Below are 22,116 nucleotides of genomic sequence, written 5' to 3' on the forward strand. Positions count from 1 at the left end.
CCTCCCCTCACTGTCACACACTCACACACACACACACACACTCACACACACACACACACACTCACACACACACACACACACACACACACGGGTTTTCCTGGCAGTACTGATTAATGTTGCTCTTCCCCAGAGGCTGAAGGAACCTGAAGGCAGGGAGCGTCTTGCTTTGCTCACAGCTGTATTCCTGGTACTGGACCCACAGTAATAACCACACCAGCCCCTGACATGGATTAAGTGTTTCTCTGTGCCAGCCATTGAGCCAAGTCCTTCGGGCCTCTGGGCCACCCTCCTCCCACAAGTCCCTGGTCCCCAGGGAGTAGCCCTCGACTCTATCAAAAACTCACACGGATTTATTAGAATATGAAAAAGATTCGGTTTCTTCTGTACAGGCAGCAGAGCGGCAGCAGCTGTGGTGGCTTTGAACATGGTTGTCAATGTCACCCTTGCATGGTGACTCCTGCCCAAAACAGCACTTACATGGAGAGGAGGGGGACAGATGAGCACCCACTGCCCAGTCCATTGGGAAGGGGACGCTCTGACTATTGCACAATCCTGGGGAAAGGAGTACCCTCGGGAAAAGGACAGACACCAGTAGGCCTGGGCCTGGCCCATGGTGGCAGTGGGAGTAGGAGTGTGTGCCTGTGAGCAAAGGCCTCTGGGGGCCCAGGACTCAGCCCACCCACCAGCCCTGGCCGGTGGGAGATGCTCAGGGGAGGCCCCTCCCCTGAGGACGGGGCTCCACAGCAAGCTGGGTGCAGTGCTTACAAGAGAGGTTCCAGGGGCCAATGGGGGAGGGGAGAGGGATGAGAGAAAGAATAGGCCAGCGGGAACTGAGGGTCAGGCCCAAGAGAAAGAAGGTGCCAGGAGGCCCGGCATCTGTGAGTTAGAGAAAATCATGATTAGGGTGTGTATGTGAGCGGGTGAGGTCATTTCTGAAATCAGAGCCCTGGGGACAGAGGACTGTTTTGGGGGACAGTGTTGGGCAGACAGGCACAGATGAGGATGGGTAATGCTCCAGAGTAGGATGGCTGGAGCTCTGTTCAGCTAGAGGTTTTCAAAAATGTTTTAAAAACAGGAATGCCCTCTGTGCAAATAGAATCATACATGGAAGTGTGAACAAACAAAACAGATAAAAAGGCAGCACTTTCTGGTGCCCCTGACAGTGGCCCCTGAAGGGCCCAGTGGTCCCCGCTGGAGCACAGTTTGGAGAGCTGAGTCATATCATCGTCCAAAGCGCCCCAGCTCCACACAGAGCTCAGAGATGCCCTCAGCCTGCAGCTCTGAGTAAGGACAGGTCAGGTGGCTGGCCAGGGTGACAGAGCTGGCAGGAGGAGGGTGGGACGGCCATGGGTCACTGCCCTCCCCCAGTCAGATGCCTGGTCCCCTAGTCTTAACGCTGTTAATGGAGGGCCCGGCCTAGGCCAACAGAGGCCTCGGCTCCTTCCCTTTCCAGGAGGGACCAAGGCTGAGCCAGAGGCTCTTTGGTTAGAAACTAAGATTGACTTCGATGAGGAGGGTGACAGATTGGGAGGGGGCCCTCCGAGGTCTGGGAAACTCAGAGGCCCTGGTCTGGGTATGGGAGAGAGCTTGGATCAGGAAGGGCAGGGTTTGCCTCAGCCCAGCAGGTCTGCCAAAGGACTGGGAAGGCAGTTCTGCTGGGAGGGAGGGCGCTTCCCAGGAGGCAGGGGGAGCCGTGCTGCGGTGGGGGCTGTGGGCCCAGCTGCCATGCGACAGGGGGAGGGGCAGGGCCAATCCAGGTCGGGAAGGACGAGGGGAGCCCCGCCAGCAGACCCCTGCTCTGGTGGGAGAGTCTGTGGTGGGACGGGCACCGCCCGCTGGCCCCAGTGCTACTGGCCCTTGGGGATGAAAGGCTCTCCCTCCCCAGGCTCAGGATGGGGGCCTGGGTCACTGAGGCAGCGCTGTAACCTCTGGGAGCTGGGGCTGTCACTTGGCGCAGGGGTGAAGACGTCGTCGGTGCCTGGGGACGAGGGCTCCTTGGTCCGCATCATGATGCCCCTGTCGTTGTCCTCATGGTCCTCCTCGGCCACCCTTCCTGGATCCTGGCTCAGCCCCAAGACCTTGCCCTTCAGCTCCTCGTTCACCAGGTCCACAGACTCGGGCGACTGCGGGGAGGCTGGGTCGATGGTGATCACAGGCAAGTCGGCCTTTGGCTCATAGGCCAGCGGGTCTGGGGACAGAGAGCCAGGCACAAGCTGGCTTCTGCCCCTGAGCCCTGCCCAGCGTGCGCCCCACCTCAGCCCGTGCCAGCGACTCCTACAGAACCTCAGCAATCCTGGCACGCTTCAAGTCACTCCACAGGGGCCTTTCCAAGCCCCTGTCAACACAGCAGATTGCTTTTCTTCCCCTCGGACTGGGGTCTGAGAGGTAGGACTGTGCTCCCCTCCTCAGCCCTGGGGCTCCCGTAGGAGCCCCTCCTCAGACCAAGAATTCAGGCTCCGGCCTGAGTCACCGGGTCCTGGAAGGCCTGCCCTTGTTTTCCCCACATGCTGGTGACCCCAATGGTGCAGCCGCCTCCGGCCTCCCTGCCAGGCACCCAGCTCCTCGGCATGAGCCCCACGTGGAGCGCTCTGTCCCTGGGGAGGACAGCAGGGCCACTCTTCTGCCCCCTTTGGTGAACCCCCAAATCTACCCGATGTAGGAGGAGCTTGGGAGGAGGTCAGGGAGGGAGCAGCCCGTCCTCCCCGCGGGCTCTCTGAGGCCCGTTCCTGTTGGAGCCTCATCCTCGAGATGGTGGCACTGTGTGCCTTGAGGCCCCTCGTCCAGCACCCTACACCCTGCCTTACCTGAGCCAATGCGGGCCCGCGACATGGTGGGCGAGTCCAGCTTGTGGGCCGGCACCGTCAGGTAGTTGTTGATCTGACAGAGGAAGAGCAGACAGGGGTGAGCATGGGCGGCCCCTCTGGACGGCACCCAAGGCCAGTGGCCACACCCTCCTTTGGTGTGTCTGGGGTGCCCGCTCCCTGTCTTCCCGGGCCAGTGCTAGGTCCTGAGGGCTTGGCCCAGCCTCCTGTCAAGCTCTGCAACCTCCGGGGTGGCCTTGAACACCCCCCTCGCTGCCCCGCCTCTCCCACGGTGACACCTGCCCAGACTCTAGCTCCAGCCCACACCTACCCCTGAGGTACAGACCCAGAGAGTCAACTCAGGAGTGTCACCTGGGCCCTGGATGGCCCCCAGGTATCTCAGTGCGACACGCTGAAAGTGAACTCAGCTTCTTATCTTCCTTCAAAAGCTGTTCCTTCCTCGGTGTCCCCTCTCTCAGCCACCACTCCCGACTACCCCAATGGAAGGCTAGACGTGACCCCTGACTCCTTTTCCTCTTCCCTCAGTCCCACCTCAGTCTGGTGACCAAGTCTTGCTGCTTCCACCTCCTAAATGTCCCTTGAATCTACCTGCTCCTTTCCTCCCCCTGCCACTGCCCTAAGCCGGGCCACCCCCACTGCTCCCCATGTCGTTCCCTTGCTTAGAACCCTCCTTCATGACTCTCCATGCCCTTGGAATACAGCCCAAACCCTTACACCATTAACAAGCTTCCTGGAAAGCTGAGCCCCCTCAGTCTGTGGTCAGGAACTTATGCACAGCTTCTTCCTTCCGCCTGGACCTCCCTCTGCCACACTTCCTCACCTGTGGCTCTTATTCCTAAGCATACCCTGACCACTTCCTTGTTCAAGGTGCTCAGGGCCCCTTGCACTTCCTGTCCTGCACAGGCTACTGCATGAGAAGCTCTGTAAGGGAGGGACTGGGCCAATTCACCACCAGATTCACAGAGGATACTCTGCTGCTTGGCACTTAGGAACCGCTCCACCAATGCTTCCTGAACAAATGAATGAAGGCGTGTGTGCCTTGCTTTGTGATTCTGGACAGGTCCCTTTCCCCTGAGCCTTAGTTTTCTCACTAGAAAATGAGGGGTTAGAGCACAGGGGCAGACTCTTCTAGCTCTGATGCCTGAGGACACAATGGGGAAGGGGGCCTCTTTGCTGCTCTGAGTGGGGAAGGGGGAGAGAAGGCAGCTTTCTGGAACCCGCCCTGGGGCTCAGTCTTTGAAACAAGTGGAGGAGGCCAAAAAATCAGATCCAAGTGGCTCTATCTCCAAAAGGGCCTGGTGGTGGCGGTGCAGGAAGAGGAAGAACCCAGGCTCCCGGAGAAAGGTGGGAGCCAGCTCCAGTCCCGGACACACCTTCTGCTCCAGCTGCCGGGCCTTCTGTCTCTGGAGCAGCATCTGGTTCCAGGCCTCCTCGTAGGGGTCTGCCACCAGCGTGTGTCTGTTGTAGGACCGCAGCTGTGGGACGAACAGTTGCCAGGCAGGGCAGGCCCCAGAAGCCGGGCCTGGAGGGGCTGGGTGGCTCTGGGCGTGTGGCGCGGGGCTGGGGCAGGGAGCGGGCGGAGGGGCTCCTCTGCTGTAGGGGGGCCGGGTGGGGAGCAGTTCCTCACCCGCTGCCTGGTCTTCTGCAAGTTATTCCTCAGGATTTTGCGGATCTCCTCTTCCTTGTCCTTGGACAGTGCTGGAAGGATGCGCTCGGCAGGCAGGGACTTGGGGTGGATGTTCCTGGGATAACGGGGCACAGATGAGAAAACTCCTGGGACCCTGGGGCCTGCTGGGCTGGGCCAGAAGGGTCCCCCGAGGATGGCTGGGGTGGGGGGGCAAGCCTCAGGTCCTCAGTGTGGCCCTGCAGCTCTCCCGCCCACCCCGGTAGGATGCCCCAGGGGGCCTGCTCCAGGTGGGTGTCGAGGGGTCAGTGTGCCTGCAGAGGCTGCCAGGGTTGGCCACTAGCACTCACTGCATGGAGACGGTGGAGACGGCAGAGGGGATCTTGCCCATGCCCCCACTTTCCACCAGCTCGATAGCCTGCTTCATCTCCATCTTGTGGTAGAAAGCGATAAGCTGGGGCTCCTTGGAGCGCTCGCCAGCTATCAGACACTTCTTCACATACTTCTTATTAAACCGATTGAGCCTGGTGGGAGGAGGGAGGACATGGATGAAGCCACCTCCTGGGAAGGGTTGATGCCCAGGCCCCGGGAGACCCTTACCTGCCCCTCCCCACCCTCCTGCCCACAAGGCCTGCCACCTACTTGTCCTTCCAGTGGTGGTGGCCGTAGTGGCCACAGATGTCCTCGATGCCTGTCAGAAGGTGGTCCAGGAACTGAAACGGGCCCAGGGCCAGGTCAAGCCTTACTACTGGGCTCCTCCCCTACCAAGACTTCTGAATGGGCGCCCCCCTTCCACCCTAGTGCAGCCCTGCTCAGCGCAGCCCTATAGTTCCAGGACCAGCCAGGAGGTGGCACCTATACCTCACTCATCCTGAACCCCAGGGAAACCTCAAGCCCTCTGGCCACTGGGGCCGGGCTGAGACCCCTTCTCTGAACCCACTTGTGCCGATGCCTGGGATAGGTTTCTGCAGAGGCAGAGATTGCGTGACGCCCCTTCCTCAAGTTCTCGGCTGCTCATACCACACCTCCCTATTGTGTGACCTGGTGACCTCAGGAGGCTGAAGGACCACCTGGGCACTGGGATGAGGGAGGAGGGGCTGACTGAGGGCATGGACGCGAAGCCTAGCTGCTCCCCAGCTTCCGGAGCCTCCTCCTGCAACACAGGGCCTAGGCCCAGCTTCCAGTACCTGAGTGTGGATCTCCTCGTTGATAGAGCGCTTCGTTTCTTGCTTTTTCTTCACAGCCAGAAGGTCTACCAGGGGCCGAATGGTCATGCCCTGGAGGGCAGGTGGGTGTCAGGCACTGTAGCTCTGCTACTCTGGCAGGGAGGCCACAGAGGTCCCCCACCCCAGGGTCCCTGAGTCTGGGATGCCCTCTGCTCTGAGGTCCCCCATCTCCCAGCCTCCCAGCAGCACTTATATAAAGCAGGTCCTTAAGGCCCGCTCCTTCCCAAAGACACAGCCAGCGGTTTCACAGCCCATCCAGCCGAGTGACTCATACACAGGCATCTAGCCCAGGTCAGAGGTCAGAGGGCCTGGGTTCAAGCATGAGCTCCACCACAGATGCGTTCTGTCACCCCAGGGAAGTCAGGCCTGGCTAACAGGGAGGACCACCTCTGCTCTGCCCCCTTGCAGGACTGCCACCCAGGAGGACCTAGTAAGAGCAGCAGCAACTAATTTAACTGCACACTTGCCATGTACCAGGACCAATTGTGTTTTACTAGGATTAGCACTTCAATACCCACAATGACCCTAAGAGGTAAGCCCATTCATTATCCTCATTTTACAGATGAGAAAACTGAGACTCAAAGAGGTTAAGTAACTTCCTAAGGTCTCACAGAAGTAGTAAAGCTGGATTCAAACTCAGGCAGGGAGGTCCCTACCTCAAAGCTGCTTTCATTAAAAATGGGCTTGGTAGGGCTTCCCTGGTGGTGCAGTGGTTGAGAATCCGCCTGCCAATGCAGGGGATACAGGTTCAAGCTCTGGTCTGGGAAGATCCCACATGCCACGGAGCAACTAAGCCCGTGCGACACAACTACTGAGCCTGCACTCTAGAGCCTGCAAGCCACTACTGAAGCCTGTGTGCCTAGAGCCTGTGCTCCGTAACAACAGAAGCCACCACAATGAGAGCCCGCGCACCACAACGAAGAGTAGCCCCCACTAGCTGCAACTAGAGAAAAGCCCACGTGCAGCAACTAAGACCCAATGCAGCCAAAAATAAATAAATAAATAAATAAATTTATATTTTTAAAAAAGGGCTTGGTAAACCATTAGCATATACAACTGCAAAGTCAAGGTGATAAAATATTTTTGAAGATGGAAGCAGGGCAAGATGACAAAAGAGGCAGTCCCCTCTCCTTTTAAAGGACAGAAAACAAGTCCAGCCCCAGAAGTTTCCTCTCTACTGTTTTTTCCCAAGAAGGCAATGATGTTTCCCATCTAGGGCCTGGCCAGGTTTAGTGTCCAGGAAAGATGGAGGGGATGGTAGAGGAACAGAGGCCCAGACAGGGTGTTTCTCACTTGCCCAAGATCACAGGTCAGATAAGGAAAAGCAATTTACATCATCTCAGGCTGGGCTTCCTTGGGGACTCTGAGGGCAGTGAGGCTCTCAGCTAAGTCTGGGTTGTTTAAATGCACAGAAATCACAGCCAGCAGGCTGGAAGGATTCTTCAGGATCATCCAGTTCAGTCTCCTCACTTCACAGATGGGGATCTGAGACCCAGAGACAGGAGGAGAGTCTTTCCTGGGGTCAGACTGACAACAGCAGAGCTCTGGCTAACTCCAGACCTCCTGCTGGCCAGCTCAGGGACCTTTCCAGTTCCCCATGTTGCGCTATTATTCCCATTTTACAGATGCAGGAACTAAGATCCTAAGACATTAAACCACTTCCTTAAGCCCCTACACTGAGCATCATGGGCCTGTTGACTGGACCCACTCCTCTTAATGCTATCTGGATTCCCAACTAAACTAGGCAGCAGTCTGGTTACTTTACATTCTGATTGGTCACTTTTCAATGACGCATGATCACAACTCTCCCTTTACAATTTAGGACACTGGGGCCCAGAAAGGGGGAGTGGCTTGTCCCTGTGATAACTGCACTAGTTATCAGTGGAGCTGGGACTAGAACCCATGGGCCTCCTCTTGGGTCATGTGCTTCCTCTTTCCTGGTAGAGTCAGGGTCCCCAGGCAGGGCTGCTCCACCCTGTCCAGCACCTGCACAAAGACGGTGAAGAAGATGACGGTGATGATGGCCGTGAGGAACAGGTCACACATGGGAAAGTGCTTCTTGTCCAGGAGGTAGCCCAGGGAGAAGGCGATGGCCCCTCGCAGGCCCCCGTAGGCAATGATGAACTGGTCCTTGGGGGTCAGCTTCACGATGCGGAACTTGTTGATGAACCAGGTCAGGCCCAGCACACCTGCCGGGGAGGGGAAGAGAGGGGTCAGGCTGTCCCAGGCCCTCCTGGCTTCCGCAGCAGAGAGACTTCTCTGTCTGGAGGAAGCCTCCACTAGTAGGCCCACCCAGCTCACTCATTTCTCAGGTCCCTCAGCCCAGGATGCTCCAGATCCCTCAATCCAAGAGCTGGGTGGATCTTCAGTTTAAGGGGGTCCCTCAGTCTGGATATATTTTAGAGACATTACAGAGGCCTCCAGTGGCTGGAGGTCAGGACGGGGATGGGAAAAGAGATGGCCACAAGTTGATACCTATTAAATATAATGGGTACATGGATCTACTTTTCTGTGTGTTTGAAATCTTCTGTAATAAAAAGTTATTTAAAAATGCAGAGTTCAGAGTCCAATCTCAACCCACAGAACCAGAATTTCTGCAGGATGAGGCCCAGGATTAAAGGGGTTTTAAGACAGTGCAGCAAGTAAATGCGACGCCCAGACCTAACTGCAGAGAGGAGGTGAGATCCAGAGCGGGGAAGCCATGCAGTCACTGAGGTAATGTGTGCCTGGCAGGTGAAGCAGCACCCAAGGGCCTAAGGCCTGGTCCCCATGTGCACCCCAGGCTGGCAGCAGAGGTTGGGAGGAACTGCAGGCAGCTTTGAAAGTGCTAAAGTCCAGACACTCACAGACCTGGCTCTGTGGGCCTCGGTCCCCTCCCCAGACACCGACAGGCTCAGAATCACAGGGCTCCTGAGGCCCCTCCACTGGCACACCATGACTGTCTCCCCAGAGATCACGGATGCACCTCAAGCACGTCCCTCTCCCCTCAAGGGCCCATTATGGCCTCAGCACTGCAGACAGCAAGAGTGGGGAAGCCCAGCCAGGAGCCAACCCCAGCCTCTCCACCCAGCGCACTTCTCACACACACACACACACAGCACCCACCCCCACCACGCACACACACCTCCCCTGGCTCGGGCCCGGGACCTCACCCAGCACTCGGGCGATGAGGCAGAAGAGCAGGGTGCTGATGACAAAGGTCCAGTTCCAGTGGTGGGAGCCGGCCACGGTGGAGACGCCGAGGAAGATGAAGATGAGGGTCTCGCTGACACTGCTCCACATCTTTAGGAAATACTTGATGGTCGTGTGGGACTTGTGGGAGATGTTGGCCTCCACGTAGGGGCGCATCACCACTCCCGAGGCAATGAGTCTGGGGTCAGGGAAGCGTGGGGTTCGGGGTTCAAATTTGAGCTGCACCCTCCCAAAGCGCCTCCACTGCCAGGGAGGCGGACAGGTGCCCGTCTCCTGAGCTCCCCTTACGAGTCAGACGCCCTGTTCTCACTCAATCCTCTTACCCAACCCTGTAGACACAGGCATATTCTTGTGTTTTCTAGATGAGAGATCTGAGACTTGTAGAAATAAAGTCGCCTGCCCACGGCCACACGGCCAGCGAGTGGCAGAGGTGAGACACAAACGAAGGGCTGCCCGACTCCTAGGCCTGTGCCTTCTCCCCGAGGCCATGCTGCCGTTCCACCTTACAGAAGTCTGCGGCCTTAGGTTTATCCCCCTGAGTGTGGGGTCCCTTTAACCTGTGGGGGTCCCCACGGGGAGTTCTCTTCCGAGCAGCAGCCCAAGCCCTCCCAGTCTGGTGCCCACCCCTGGGCCCCATTCCTGCTGGCCCAGCCTCCTTGTGGTCACCCCCAGTGCCCCAATCCGGCCCCGCCTCTACACTTCCAATGGCCTCCCCTACTGTGAGCACCTTTGCACCTCACTGCCTCTCCACACTCCCCCGGCTTCAAGACCCATCTGGGGCCTCAGGACCTCCAGGACCGTCACTTCAAGGGAAGCCTGGAGCCTCCTTGCTGGGGCTGCTGAGGGCAGCAGCAAGCGTGACTGTGTCCAGCTACCACCAAGGGGTTCCCTTTGCGACAAATGAAGGGAAGAAATAGCTGGGCTGAGACCTTCCAGAACCTTAAACTCAGTGCTTCAGGGGAAGCCCTGGGACCTGGAGTCTGGATCTGGGGGCTGGCCGCTGGGTAGCTCCCTTTGACCCTATAAGCCTGGGGAATCTGAGTTGGCAGCCCCCTACGCCACGCCCAGACTCACGCCATGATGCCCGACAGGTGGAAGAGCTCGGCTGACAGGTAGGCCATGTAGCTGTAGAGGAAGACGAAGAGCGGCTCGATGACGCGGATGTGGGAGGTGAACCGGGAGGTGAAGGCTGCGATGACCCCATAGACCACGCCCACAAACACCCCGCCCAGGGACACCACGAAGAAGCTCAGGAAGCCGAGGACGATGTCCACGATGCCCACGCGGTCGTAGTTGGCAAACTCCTCAAAGAGGTGATACAGGACCTAGGAAGAGTGTGCAGGCTGGTCGGCAGGATGCCCCACGGCTCCCGGGGGTCCACCCAGGGTGATCCTATCCCCTCCGCTGACCACGGCCATGTGGTAGCAGAGAAACCCTAGCACCAAGCAGGTGCCAAAACCACCGGTCTCGGGGCCAAAGGGTCTTCGGGCCTGCAACGTGCTGTGCAGGTAAAGAGCACAGCTCTGCAGCCAAACCACCTGGGTTGAAATTCTGGCTCTGCCGCTCCCCAGTTGTATACGTGAGACAAATACTCTATCTCCCTGTGCTTTAGTTTTCCTGACCAGAAAATAGGGGTAATAGTACCGACTTTACAGGGCTATTGTGAGATTAAATTAGTCGATGAAGGCAAAGTGCCTATCACAGTATCAGCTGCTATTGCACCAAGTTCGCCTCTCATATCCTTGCCTGGATTTCGGTTTTTCCTTCAGCACAAAGCAGGGCAAGTTCAGATAATGAACTAGGACAGGACTTAACCGGTGAAGTTTTCTGAAAATATACATGGCCAGGCCATACATACCCCACTTGGACTGTGTGGAAGTGGGGCCCAGAAATCTCTGCTCAACAAGTGGTTGCAATGAACCACCAAGTTCAGGCACTGTGGGACTAGAGGCTCTCCATGGCTTCCCCACCTCCGGGCGGGGGAAATAAACGGTCATTGTAACACTACCATCAGACTTTAAGTGGCACTTCATACACTGTAAAGCCCTTTGATTATGGTCATCCTGCTCAACACACTACAGCCTGAAGACGTAGGCAGGCTAAGGATGCTTGTTCCCTTGCTAAACTTAGGGGCTCAGAGTAGTGAAGCGACTTGCCAGACGGCCCCCAGCCCAGGAGCAGCAGAACTGGGCCTAGAGCTTGTTCCCTGACAGCAGTGGATGGGGCCTCCCTGGGGATTCAGCTTGGAGGTTCTGCCCCCTCTTAGGTGCTGGCTGCTTGGCCCGCTCCTAAACAGCTCTACCTAGAAACCAGCTGGGGAGTGTCCAGGCCCAGGGGATGCTGAGGGAGTGGGGAAGAGGACCTGAGGGTCCCTGAGACAGAACCCTCCAAAGCCCCCAGTACCTGGGCCGCACCTGGAAGCAGGGCACCTTTGCTCCAGGGCAAAGGCCTGAGGCCACTCAGCTTGGGGCAGCCTTCAGCTCTACTGTCTGGAAAATGGGGCACTCACACCCATGCCCAGAGCTCTAGAAAGGGCCTGACTGGGGCTAGACAGGAAGGGGAGATGCCAAGCACCGGCCCCAGTCCCCGGTGCTGCCAGGACACAGCCATCCGGGAGACAGGGCAGGGCTCCGGTGAAGGACAGCAGTGCATTCTCAGCCCTGGGCTACCTAAACTTATTCCTGGCCTGAGGAAATTCATGGGTCCCTAAAGTGCACCACCTGGGCCAGTGAGGGCAAGGTCCTCCTTTCTGGCCTGGTACCACTGTCCCTGGGACTAGAGAAGCAGAGTAGCGTACTGGTAAGCGTTTGGACTCTGGACTCAGACTGTGTAGATGTGAACCCCAGTTACATCATTTATCAGCTAATATGACCTTGGGCGAGTTCCTTAATCTCTCAGTGCCTCAGTTTCCTCACCTGGAAAACTGGGGGAAATTACCATGCTAAGCTCATGGAGTTTCTGTGCAGGTTAGATGAGACAATACATAGTCCGACAGGAAGCACTCAGTGAACACCAGCGATCACCATCAATGCTGCCACCGTCCTGAGGAGGTGTGGCTGTGGCCCAAGGTGGCTGCACTGAGGTATCCACTCTTGCAACCACGCCCTGCTGCTCCCCAGTAGTGCCAACCTGAACCCCAACACCCAGATCCTCTGGGGAGGGCTTCGTCTCTGGCACTCACTGATTTTGCAGACATCAGTGAGTGTGACTCCTGTCAGAACCCCGGGAGGATGACAGGCTAAGCACTGCAATCCCTGTTACAGATGGGGCAACAGGCTGGTCTGGTAACCCTGGGCAAGAAGAGACAGGACAGATGCCAGCCTGCTCAGGTCAGGCTGCTGCTCCACCAGCCTCACAAGGAGCTGACGAGGGCAGCAGGGAAGGAAGAGGGAGAGGAAGCCCAGGCTGTCTGCAGCCGACCACCACCGTCTGTCACTTCTTTCAGGTGGAGCTTCCTGAGGGGCTGGGGGGGAAGTGGGAGTGTGTGTGCGAGCGTGCACGCATGTCCTTGTGTTTTCCTGTGCGGGCAGCTGCTCTCTGAGGGGTCCAGCTAGGAGGGGGGTGTAGGCGTTTTCACAACACAACGTGAGTGTGCACATACACGTATCTGTTTCCTGAGGAAGCCGACGGGGAGGAAGGGTGTGTGCAAACATATACGGCCATGCCACGTGCAGACCCTGCATTAGGGGGTGTCTGTCCTTGTTAGACCTGGAAGGAAAGCACTAACTACTCTGCCACTTTGCAGCTGTCAAAGGTGAGGCCCAGAGAGGTACAGTCGCTTGCCTAAGCTCACACAGTAAGGAAGTGGCCAACCCAAACCAGCCCACTTTACTTGTCACTTTCTGGAGGTTTTAGAGGCAAGGTCCCCTTCCACAATTGCTGCCCCCCAACTCTGCACAAATTAAACTCTAACTTAAAACACAGCTAACATGAAAGCCGAAACGCCCCTCAGAGACTAAATGGTCTATAAAGGGTAAACTGAGGCACAAAGAGGATACGTAATTTAACAAGGTCACACCACAATCCATCAGGGACAGAGCATATGACCTGGTAAGGCCAAGAGCTCAGGCCCTGGAGTCAGACAGACCTGGCTTCTAATTTTGGTTCTATCATATTCTAGCGAGTTATCTAACTTCTTTGAGCCTGATTCCTCCTTTGTAAAGTCAGAATAATAAGCACCTCCTAAGGTGGACATGAGGATGAAAGGAGATAATGCGTGGCCAGTGCCCATCATGATGTCTGCACACAGCAAGCAGGAATGGACATTTGCTATCTTATTACTATCATTAGCGGGTGGATGTGGGATTCACTCTGGACCTGAATTCGGATCTGCGTCTTGTGTGCACGTGGGTGTGGTCCCTGCCCCCTCACCACAGTGACGGCGTCATTGAGCAGGGACTCCCCGAAGACAAGGATGTGCAGCAGCTCATTGATGTGAATCTCCTCGAAGACAGCCAGCACGGCCACGGGGTCCACGGCTGAAATGATGCTGCCGAAGAGCAGGTTTTCCAGGAGGCCGATGTTGTTGATCTGCTCGCCGCCCACCAGGCACACGGCGTACATGAGGCCGCCCAGGAAGAAGGCATTCCACAGCGTGCCCACCACAGCGAAGATCAGGATGGTGCCCAGGTTCTCTGTGAACTGCCGCAGCGGCAGGAAGTAGCCCGCATCCAGGATGATAGGGGGCAGCAGGAAGAGGAAGAAGACGTCTGACTGCAGGAAGGGGGGCGTCTCGCCCACGCCCTTGATCAGGCCCCCCACCAGCAGCCCCACCACGATCAGCAGGCAGCTCTCTGGGACAATGCTCGAGATGGTGGGGATCACGTGGAAACCTGCAGAGGGAGAGAGAATGGGAGGCGTGGGCTTGCGGGGAGCGAGGAGAACAGAAGGCTGGGGGTGGGGTTGGGGACGAGGAGGGCAGCTGGTGAGAGGGGCACAGGCTTGGCTTCAGAAGGCCGCTTCGTTAACTTCCTGAGCCTCAGCTTCCTCGCCTGTAAAACAGAGCTGATGATACCAGCCTCAGAGGGTTGCTGTATAAACTAAGTGATGATGCTGTTAAAGTGCTTTTTGCAAAGGATATACAGATGCTATCTCTGTCACTGTCATAAAGTAGTAGAAAGAAGCAGCTCTGTATGCCTCCAGAAAGCGGAAATTATACACTGATTACTGAGGCTCCAAGTACCTCCAAGTTCCCTGACCACCCTGTCTGCCCAGGTCAGTGTAGGAGTTCTTTTCTGCTGCCTTCCCCTCTCACAACTTCTATCTGCAATCCTAAGGGCATTACCTACACCTGAACCCAAGTCACTTTCCAGGCACAAGTTCAGGGAGACAGATGTGAGCTCAAGACCAGGCCTAACAATCCAACAACTCTGTCTGAGCGAAGACAGCCAGTTCCTCATCATGGAGGTATTTAAGCAAAAGGCAGACAATGGTTGGTGGGGAAGTGACACAGGAGATAGGAAGAAGCACATAGGAGTCAAAGAGTATCAGTGCAGGGAGGAGCCTGGGGAATCATACCGCTGGGGGCCTGCAAACGTGCAGAACGCACGCAGCAACTTCCAATCCCAGACTCGCGTGCTTTCCTGCTGAGCCCAGAGAGCTGCTCAGGAAGCCGACAGCAATACATCATTTTTGCATGTGAGACAAAACCTGTTTGCCACCCTGTTTCTAGCCCAATTCCACCCACTTTAAAGACAGGGCAACTGAAGCTCAGAAAGGGGAAGGGACTTGCCCAAGGTCACAGGGCAAATCAGTAGCAGAACCAGGACAGAACCCAGGTCTGACTCAGAGGCTCCCATCAAATTCCGCAGTTCTTTAAGTCAACCTCTCCTTCCTCCTCATTAAGGCATGAAATGCCCCTCTGCTTGAGACCCATCAACTATCTCCCCAAGCCAGGTCCTGACCAGCAGTAGCAGCAGGCCACTCTCTGCAGCGGGCCCCTTTGGTTCCAAACCCAGAGCTGGGAGGTAGCAAAAATCCCTTTCACAGAGGGCACCTCCCAATGCTATGGGTTTGGCTATGGGTTTTTGGTTTGTTTTGGGTGAGGAGGTGGGTGGAGAAGACCTGGGCATCTAGCTGCATGTCGTGCACATAACCCTCAAGGTCCTCTTGGTTAAGAGGGTCTGCTTGACACTTTGCTCAAGGTGAAAGCTCTTGCTCTCCTCCCCTCCTTAGCCTGTAAGCTCTGTGCAGGCAGATTCCATATCTGTTTATGATTATATCTCCAGGGCTGGGGACACAGTAGGCACTCAACAAGTATCTACTGATCTGAAAATGCAAAGGGCTTGGCCAGGACCCACGTGATTCCCGATAACCTGTTTGGCCAGGTCTCTGCTCTCTTCATCCCTGAGATCCTTGGGAAGGAAGAGGAACATCCCTCCCCACGCCCAAAGCCCTCCTGCTCTCAGGTACTGATCTGGGTGGTGCCAGTACAGCTACAATTCAAGACTCAGTACACTATCTGGCCCAGAACCTTGTCACAGCGCCAAGCACCCAGGAGATACTCCAAACATGTTGAAAAAAACGCATCTCCACCTAGGCCAGGAGACTTGAAAACAGACCTGACCAAAAGTCACCTCTTAGCTAAAAAGGCCCCCCCACCGTCCCCTGTCTTTGAGCATCCTTCAGTAACCCTCAGTGTTCACCCGGCTGGTACACTGGGAAGGGTAGGTCAGGTTGAGTCTGAGTCTCCCTTGATCACTTGCTAAAAGGTTAAAGTCCAAACTTTCAGCACCGCCTCCATCATCTGGTTTTGTTCATGTCTCATGCTCCCCGCTCCCCACTGTCAATTTTTTTTGGCCACGCTGTGCAGCTTGCGGGATCTTAGTTCCCTGACCAGGGATCGAACCTGGGCCCATGGCAGTGAAAGCACCGAGTCCTAACCACTGGACTGCCAGGGAAGTCCCCCCCACTGTTTATTCTTATGTTTCAACCTTGACAAATTCCTTGCAAGTGAGCTACATCCTCTTTTGCCTGCAGAACTTTGCATAGTCTAGTTTGCCTCTCCATTCCTGTACCTCTACCCCCCCGCCACGTGTGGCTGACACCATATCCTTGGGGAGACAGGATGTGAGTTTGGGGAAGCCAAACCCAGCCAGCTGGCCTCCACACCCCTACCCCCCACCCCTGGGAGCTGGGCACCAATGGCTGCCTCAAGAGGAGGCAGAGTCTAAAGAGACAGCCCAGGGCAGGTGGAGGACAGCTTCCACCTCCACCTAGCATGTTAGGCTTTGAAACTGTCTCACTGTCCTCTCTGCCATCAACCAATCCACAGAGCTTTCCTGGCCCCAGGAAGTGCCAGGCAGTGCACGGAGACCCAGAGGCAAATAAGCCACAGCCCCTGGGTGGGGGTGGGGGGCTGGGTGTGTGTGTGTGTGTGTGTGTGTATTTGTGTGAAACAAGCCAAGAACAATAACATAAAGAATGTTCTTTACTCCTAAAGGTGCATCAGGAGCCAGGCCCTGAGCAGGGAGCATGGCACATGTCACCTCTTTAGTCCTCACAACAGCCCTGTGGGATAGGTATTGTCCCCATTTTGCAGAAGAGAAAGCTGGGGCTCCGGCAAAATTCAGTAGCCTCCCCAGAGTCTAATGGAGGAGTTTGACTCTAGCTCAGAGCATCTTACTTTCTTCAAATAAGCAGCCCCCAGAGTACCTGGGGCTGGAGCCCTGCTCCCGGAGCAGATCCTCCCAGGTCTTCCTGTGTTGGCCCTGCCTCTCAGGGAGCAGAAGGAACTCCGGCCCGGAAGGCGAGGGAATGGGGTGGGGGGTGGGGCGGGGGCAGGCCCAAGCTGGGGAGGAAGGTCTGGGATCGCAGCTTCAGGGGGAGGGGGTAGATTCTGTCATCAGCACGGTGGAAGGGGGCCTGAGGGCCTGTTCTGGGGTGTCCCTCTCCCAAGGTCCTGACTCCACCCTGTGGAGTCCCCAGCCTGTACCCCTGAAGAGTCCCCTCAAAGCGCAGGAAGCTTGCTGACACTGAGTGGGGTGAAAGGGGGACAGTTGGGTTCCTGGTCCCCTCACAAAGGACCAGCACTGAGGCAAGACCCCAAGATGCCAAGAAATGAGGCAAAACTTCCAAGGCTCGAACTTGTGGCAGTGGTGATGTCACCAGGATGGAATCGGGGGTGGGGCAGAGGCAATTAGAATCAGATCCAGCTCCGTGAGAGGTGAAACAGACCTTGGAGATCATCCAAATCCCCCATTACACAGTTGGGGAAACTGAGACTCAAAGAGAAGCGGTGACCTGTCAGTGGTCACGACCAGTCCCACCACGAGAACCCGTGAAGCTCCAAGTCCAGTGATCGCTCAAGCCACACGGCCTCCTTCAGGAGCACCCAGGCCTCCCAGAGCAAGGACAGGAGGAGAAGGTGTGGAATTCAACATCCCCGCCATGGGGCAAACCCGCAGACACAGGTTGGGGCTGGCCTCCCTTTGATATGAAGAGGCTGGGGGAGGGGAGAGGTGTTCCTCACTCTCTCTTGTAGGTGGCAGTTGGGCAAGTGGGGGCACTGTGGGAACACACACACGCGCACATACATACATACTCACACACACTCTCTCTCTGACACACACACTCGCTTTCTTACACACACACATGCACACAATCACCCATACTCTTGCTCTCTCTGACACACATACTCTGACAAACACACACACTCACCCACCCTCTTCTCCTTCTTACACAGACACACGCACATACTCTCTCTCTGACACACACACGTAAATGGAACAGGCACTGGACTAAACGTCAGATTGATGAGGGGCTCCTGGTCCTCTGCAGCCTCTCTGCTCTCCACCATGAGAATATTTTATTTACAGCTCCTCAGACTGTCCCCATCTGCTGAGACTGGCACAGTGGAGCAGGCAGGCGAGGCTGTCCCACGTCACCCTTGGTTGCCGGGGTGACCAGACACCCCAGTCCCACTTCCCGAATCTTTCCCCTGCCCTGGCGGTCAGAGGAGAGTGCCGGGAAGAGGGGCCTCCTTGGCCCACCAGGGCCGGGTCACCAAGGACCCAGGGGCACGCGATGGGCTCTGCTGTCCTAGTTCCAGGCCTGAGGACTGCTCTGGGGCTGCAACTCGGCCAGGTCCCAAGGGGTTCCTGGTTGCACAACAATTCCGTTTCTTTAACTCCCTCTTCAACTGCCCCAGCAACCAGTCTCAACTATAGTAATGAAAGGTAATACCTCCCAAGGAAAGCCTGGCACTCCATAGTTTACAGCAGTGTGCTGACACGTCTAACTTACTTGCACCTCACCAAGCTCTGGGAAGTCACAATTACCATCCCCTCCTTTTAGAGATGAGGAAACTGAGGCACAGAAAGGTGAAGCAACTTGCTCAAAGTCAAGCGGCTGGTAACTGATTCAAATCCAGACAGTCTGGCTCCAGTCTGTGTTCTTAGCCACTCCCTACATCATCCCTGGTTTTATGGTTATTTGTTTCTAAGGGGAGCGTCAGAACCCAGGACTGAAGAGCCCCAAAGTGGTTGCCAGGGTGCCAGAGGTGTTTCTTTCCAGGAGCTCTTCTCCAGAAAAGTCGCGCCACTGCTCCTCTTCCACTCTAGAGGCCGAGGAAAGACCTTGGGGAATCTTTCCCATCTTTTAAGCCTGCCGCCTCACTCCCCAGTTAACTCAGCCAGAAGGGGTCAGTCTTCTCCTAAACTCCTAGGGTAGCAGGAGGGAATTGTCAGATTGCTCAGCCCCTGCCTGCCTGGTCTGTATTCAGCTCCGGTCTCCACTGGGGCTGGAGGGTTCTTTGGGGTAGGAGGGGCTCTGATTGTTCTTGAGTCAGATTCCTCTCAGTGTTGATTCTTCCCACCATCAACAGTCAGCTCTGAGGACCAGGGAGAAAGATAAACCAGACGCAGCTGGCGGCGCCTCAGTAGGTTTGCAGCCAGACCGGCAGAGACGAAGATGTGTGGCATTCGCCACTCTGCCCTTGGTTCCATTCAGGGTGTAGCCACTGACTAGCTTGGTGGCCTTGAGCATGTTACGTCTCCTAACCTCAGTTTCCCCATCTGTGTAAAAGCCTATTTCAGAAGGTTTCTGGAGCACAAGAGGACATAATCAGGGCAAAGAATGCCAAACAATGCTGGCACTCGATGCTAGCAAAAAGCGGTGACTGCTATTATTATTATGAGCTTCAAAACCCAGGTATAACGTGAATCACTCTACGTTATCATGACCTGCTGGTGCGCACTTGTCCATCACTTAGGTGTTGAGCTCCCTAAGGGTGGGAACTTTCTAGAGTCAGCTGGGTCTCCAGATGCCAGCATAGAGTAGGCATACTAACTATTTGTGAATTGAGATAAAACTGACTTTCAGATGTGAAGTGTGGGAAAAGGGAAGGGGGCTCTGAAATTTCAAGAGTAGGTGATGCTCCCAGAGCAGGACCATCTGAATTGGGCTTTGACGTTTACCAGAGAGAGAAGCAGGAAAAAAGGCATTCTAGGGTCTGTATTCTTTAAAGACCCCAGCATAAGTACCCTGCACGTAGCAAATGGATGTATGGGTAATGAGTGAATGAAAAACAAGGAAAGAAAAAGACAAATAGGAAGGCTTGACTTCGCCAAGCCTTTGCCAATATCCAAATATGAGTGTTGCTGAAAAGATTAAATGAGATGGTGTATGTAAAACACTTAGCACAATACCTGTTACATTTCTCTTTGAGTCTTGGTCTCTCCTCTGTCACTGGGGTGATGACTGACGTGGTCACCCAGTGACCAGGGTGGCTGTGTCACTGAGATCATTTATTTAGAGCTCCTGGCCCACAGGAGTCACCCAATGAGCAACAATTAAAAAAAAATGTAAACCAACAGTGCCCACTCAGTAAGACTATATTTGATCATGATTCACTTTAAGATACAATCTCCAGCACAGAGAAGGAGAAAAACACTTACTGGACACTTAGAGTGTCTGATGCAAGGCTTTTACATATCTCCTCTCATTTCATCTCATATCCTGACCCCCATCTGACAGATGAAGAAACTGAGGCTCAGAGAGGTGAAGTGACTTGCCCAAGGCTACCTAGCTGGGAAGTGGCAGAGTCAGAATGAGAACCCAGGTCTCCTAATTGCCAGTTCTTTGTGCCAGGCTGCATCAATGAAAACTAAACCTGTGAGCATCAACAGGAAGAGAATTCAAGTCTGCAATATGCCTCCCCTGCAAAACAGCCAAAAATAAATCTGTTCCAAGTACCTGGAGAAGAACTGTTCCCCATGCTCGTGGAGTCAGTCTCTCTCTGTGCCTTTTCCCATCATTCTTCCAAATGGTACCTCTATCTCTTGCCTGTTTCAATCCACATCTCAGGGAGACAGGGTCCCACCCTCTGGGAACATCGAGTCTGGGTGGGAAATTAGCTAATAAGCTAGCTGAGAACACAACAGCATATGCTGGGCCACCTGAGGCATGGGGAAAAGAGGACTAGGCCAGGGGGTCAAAACCTGGGTTTGAGGCCCCGCTCTGCCCTTTAGTAACCAGGAGGCTTGGGCAAATCATTACACCACAGACGACCTCAGTTTCCTCAGGTGTAGACAAGTGAGAATCAAGGGACTGGATACAGAAGCACCTGTACATTGTGACGTGGCAGACAAACTTCAGAGATGATTGATAAAGGAGAGGTAAGGGCAGAAATGCCACATGGGCCGGAGGGCAGGGCGGGGACAAGGAGACTCGAAAGCAATAAGCAGAGTGATGCTGTGACTGCCGGGCCCTCTCGGAGACCTGGCAGGAGAAGCTGTGATCAGGATTCCAGGTTCGTTAACGCTTAGCACTTACTTAACCTCCCATCCCTATCAACCCCTGTCCTCCAGTTGCTAGAAGTCCCCAAACCCCATCTCTGTGCACACAGAGGGAAATCCTTCACCTTGAACTTCTACCCACCTTTCAAAACCCAGCGCAGGTGTCACCTCCTCTGGGAAGCCTTCCCTGAACCCCCAGGCTGAGTCAGGAGCTCCTGCAAACTGAGGAATGAGAGCTCTGTAGCTGGTGTGCTAGTCGACTTGGCAGCCCAGCACACGTGGCTGGCACTAATCTTGTCGAATGGATCTGAGGTGGCTTTCCAAATATCCTGAGCCCCATGAAAATAATGCTCAGGATGAGTGGGTTAAGGGAATGATGGAAGCTTCCTAAAGGACGTGGAATTGAAGTTGGGTCTGGAGGGCAGGGGGCTGATGGGGGAAGAGTGAACAAATGTACAGAGAGGGCGTCTCAAAAGCCTTTCAAGGACCCTGAGGCCTCCAGCCAGCCTGGAAATGAGACTGGAAGCGAGGAAGGTGCTGGCACACAGCTGGAGGAGGCAGGCATGCAAGGACCCAAGTCAAGGGGCCCGAGCTGATGCTGCGGGCCTCCGAGGGGCCCCTGACCTTCAGGCCTGGCCCTTGAGCCAGGTTCTATTCCTGCCCTGCCTTTCACTCCCACCAGACTTCTCCCTGGGTCTCAAGACCCATTTCAGTACCCCCTACTCCCCCTCACCTCACCCTGAGCTGGAACAGCAACTCTAGGTACCTAGTCCAGCCTCCCCAATCACCCAAGCTCTCCATAAACATTTGCTGAATGAATTTCACTCCCGCATCACTCCCGCAGATTCTCCCCACCCCCCACAGGATAGATGCTGGATGCAGAGTCCCCATGCGGTGTGGCGGAGGATGACTCACAGAGGGGCGGGGAGGTAGGGACACGGACAGGGACAGGCAGTAAACAGCCTGTGTGTGTTGACAAGATACAGAGATCCAGCAGGCAAGAGCAGGCAGCAGAAGTCTCCGCGCAGCCAGAAAGGGCAGCAGCTCAGGGGGGTGGGTAGGACCTCAGGCTCCAAAGACTCTCGTGGCTGGTTTGGGTCCCTGGCAGGGGACCTTGTGATACACACTGGTTTCTTTTGATTTTTTTTCAAAATGGAAATATATTACTTTGATGATTTAAATGAAATCATGGTCATTTAAAACTTTTTTCCAAAAGTATATAAGTTCATTAAGTTGAAGGAGAATAATCCGCCAGTGATTCTCCTTTTCCTATACCCATTCTACAACCCCCTAACCCCCGAAACAGATTGATATATAAACTTCGAAGCTTTTCTGTATCTATAAGTTTAAAATTTTTGTGGAAATGGTGTATGCTACACACTGCTGTGACTGCTTCTATGGGGCAGAGACTGCGCTAAACACTTCACTGCAGCATCTTGTTCAATTCTCTCAACAACCCTACTGCAGTAGGTACTTTTATTGTCCCCATTTTAAGGAGGGTAAAGAGAAGGTCAGAG

At 55.3% G+C, this 22,116-nt stretch overlaps 1 protein-coding gene across 1 annotated transcript in view; it reads right to left on the reverse strand.

The window, feature by feature from the left end:
• Positions 1-1,847: 1,847 nt before the first annotated feature.
• SLC9A1 (solute carrier family 9 member A1) overlaps positions 1,848-22,116 on the reverse strand; it is a gene marked incomplete at its 3' end in the record, with an annotated part of 48,105 nt that continues 27,836 nt past the window's right edge. Inside the window, exons 2-12 of the mRNA XM_079726817.1 lie at positions 13,236-13,696; positions 9,939-10,189; positions 8,825-9,042; positions 7,659-7,861; positions 5,634-5,723; positions 5,089-5,159; positions 4,797-4,970; positions 4,450-4,564; positions 4,196-4,297; positions 2,805-2,877; positions 1,848-2,188 (exon numbers count right to left, since the gene is read on the reverse strand). Of these exons, the coding sequence (XP_079582943.1) occupies positions 1,848-2,188; positions 2,805-2,877; positions 4,196-4,297; positions 4,450-4,564; positions 4,797-4,970; positions 5,089-5,159; positions 5,634-5,723; positions 7,659-7,861; positions 8,825-9,042; positions 9,939-10,189; positions 13,236-13,696 (2,099 nt within the window). The remainder of the gene's footprint in view (positions 2,189-2,804; positions 2,878-4,195; positions 4,298-4,449; positions 4,565-4,796; positions 4,971-5,088; positions 5,160-5,633; positions 5,724-7,658; positions 7,862-8,824; positions 9,043-9,938; positions 10,190-13,235; positions 13,697-22,116) is intronic.

This window comes from Hyperoodon ampullatus, assembly GCF_949752795.1.
Source record: "Hyperoodon ampullatus genome assembly, chromosome: 2".
NCBI classification, from domain to species: domain Eukaryota; kingdom Metazoa; phylum Chordata; class Mammalia; order Artiodactyla; family Ziphiidae; genus Hyperoodon; species Hyperoodon ampullatus.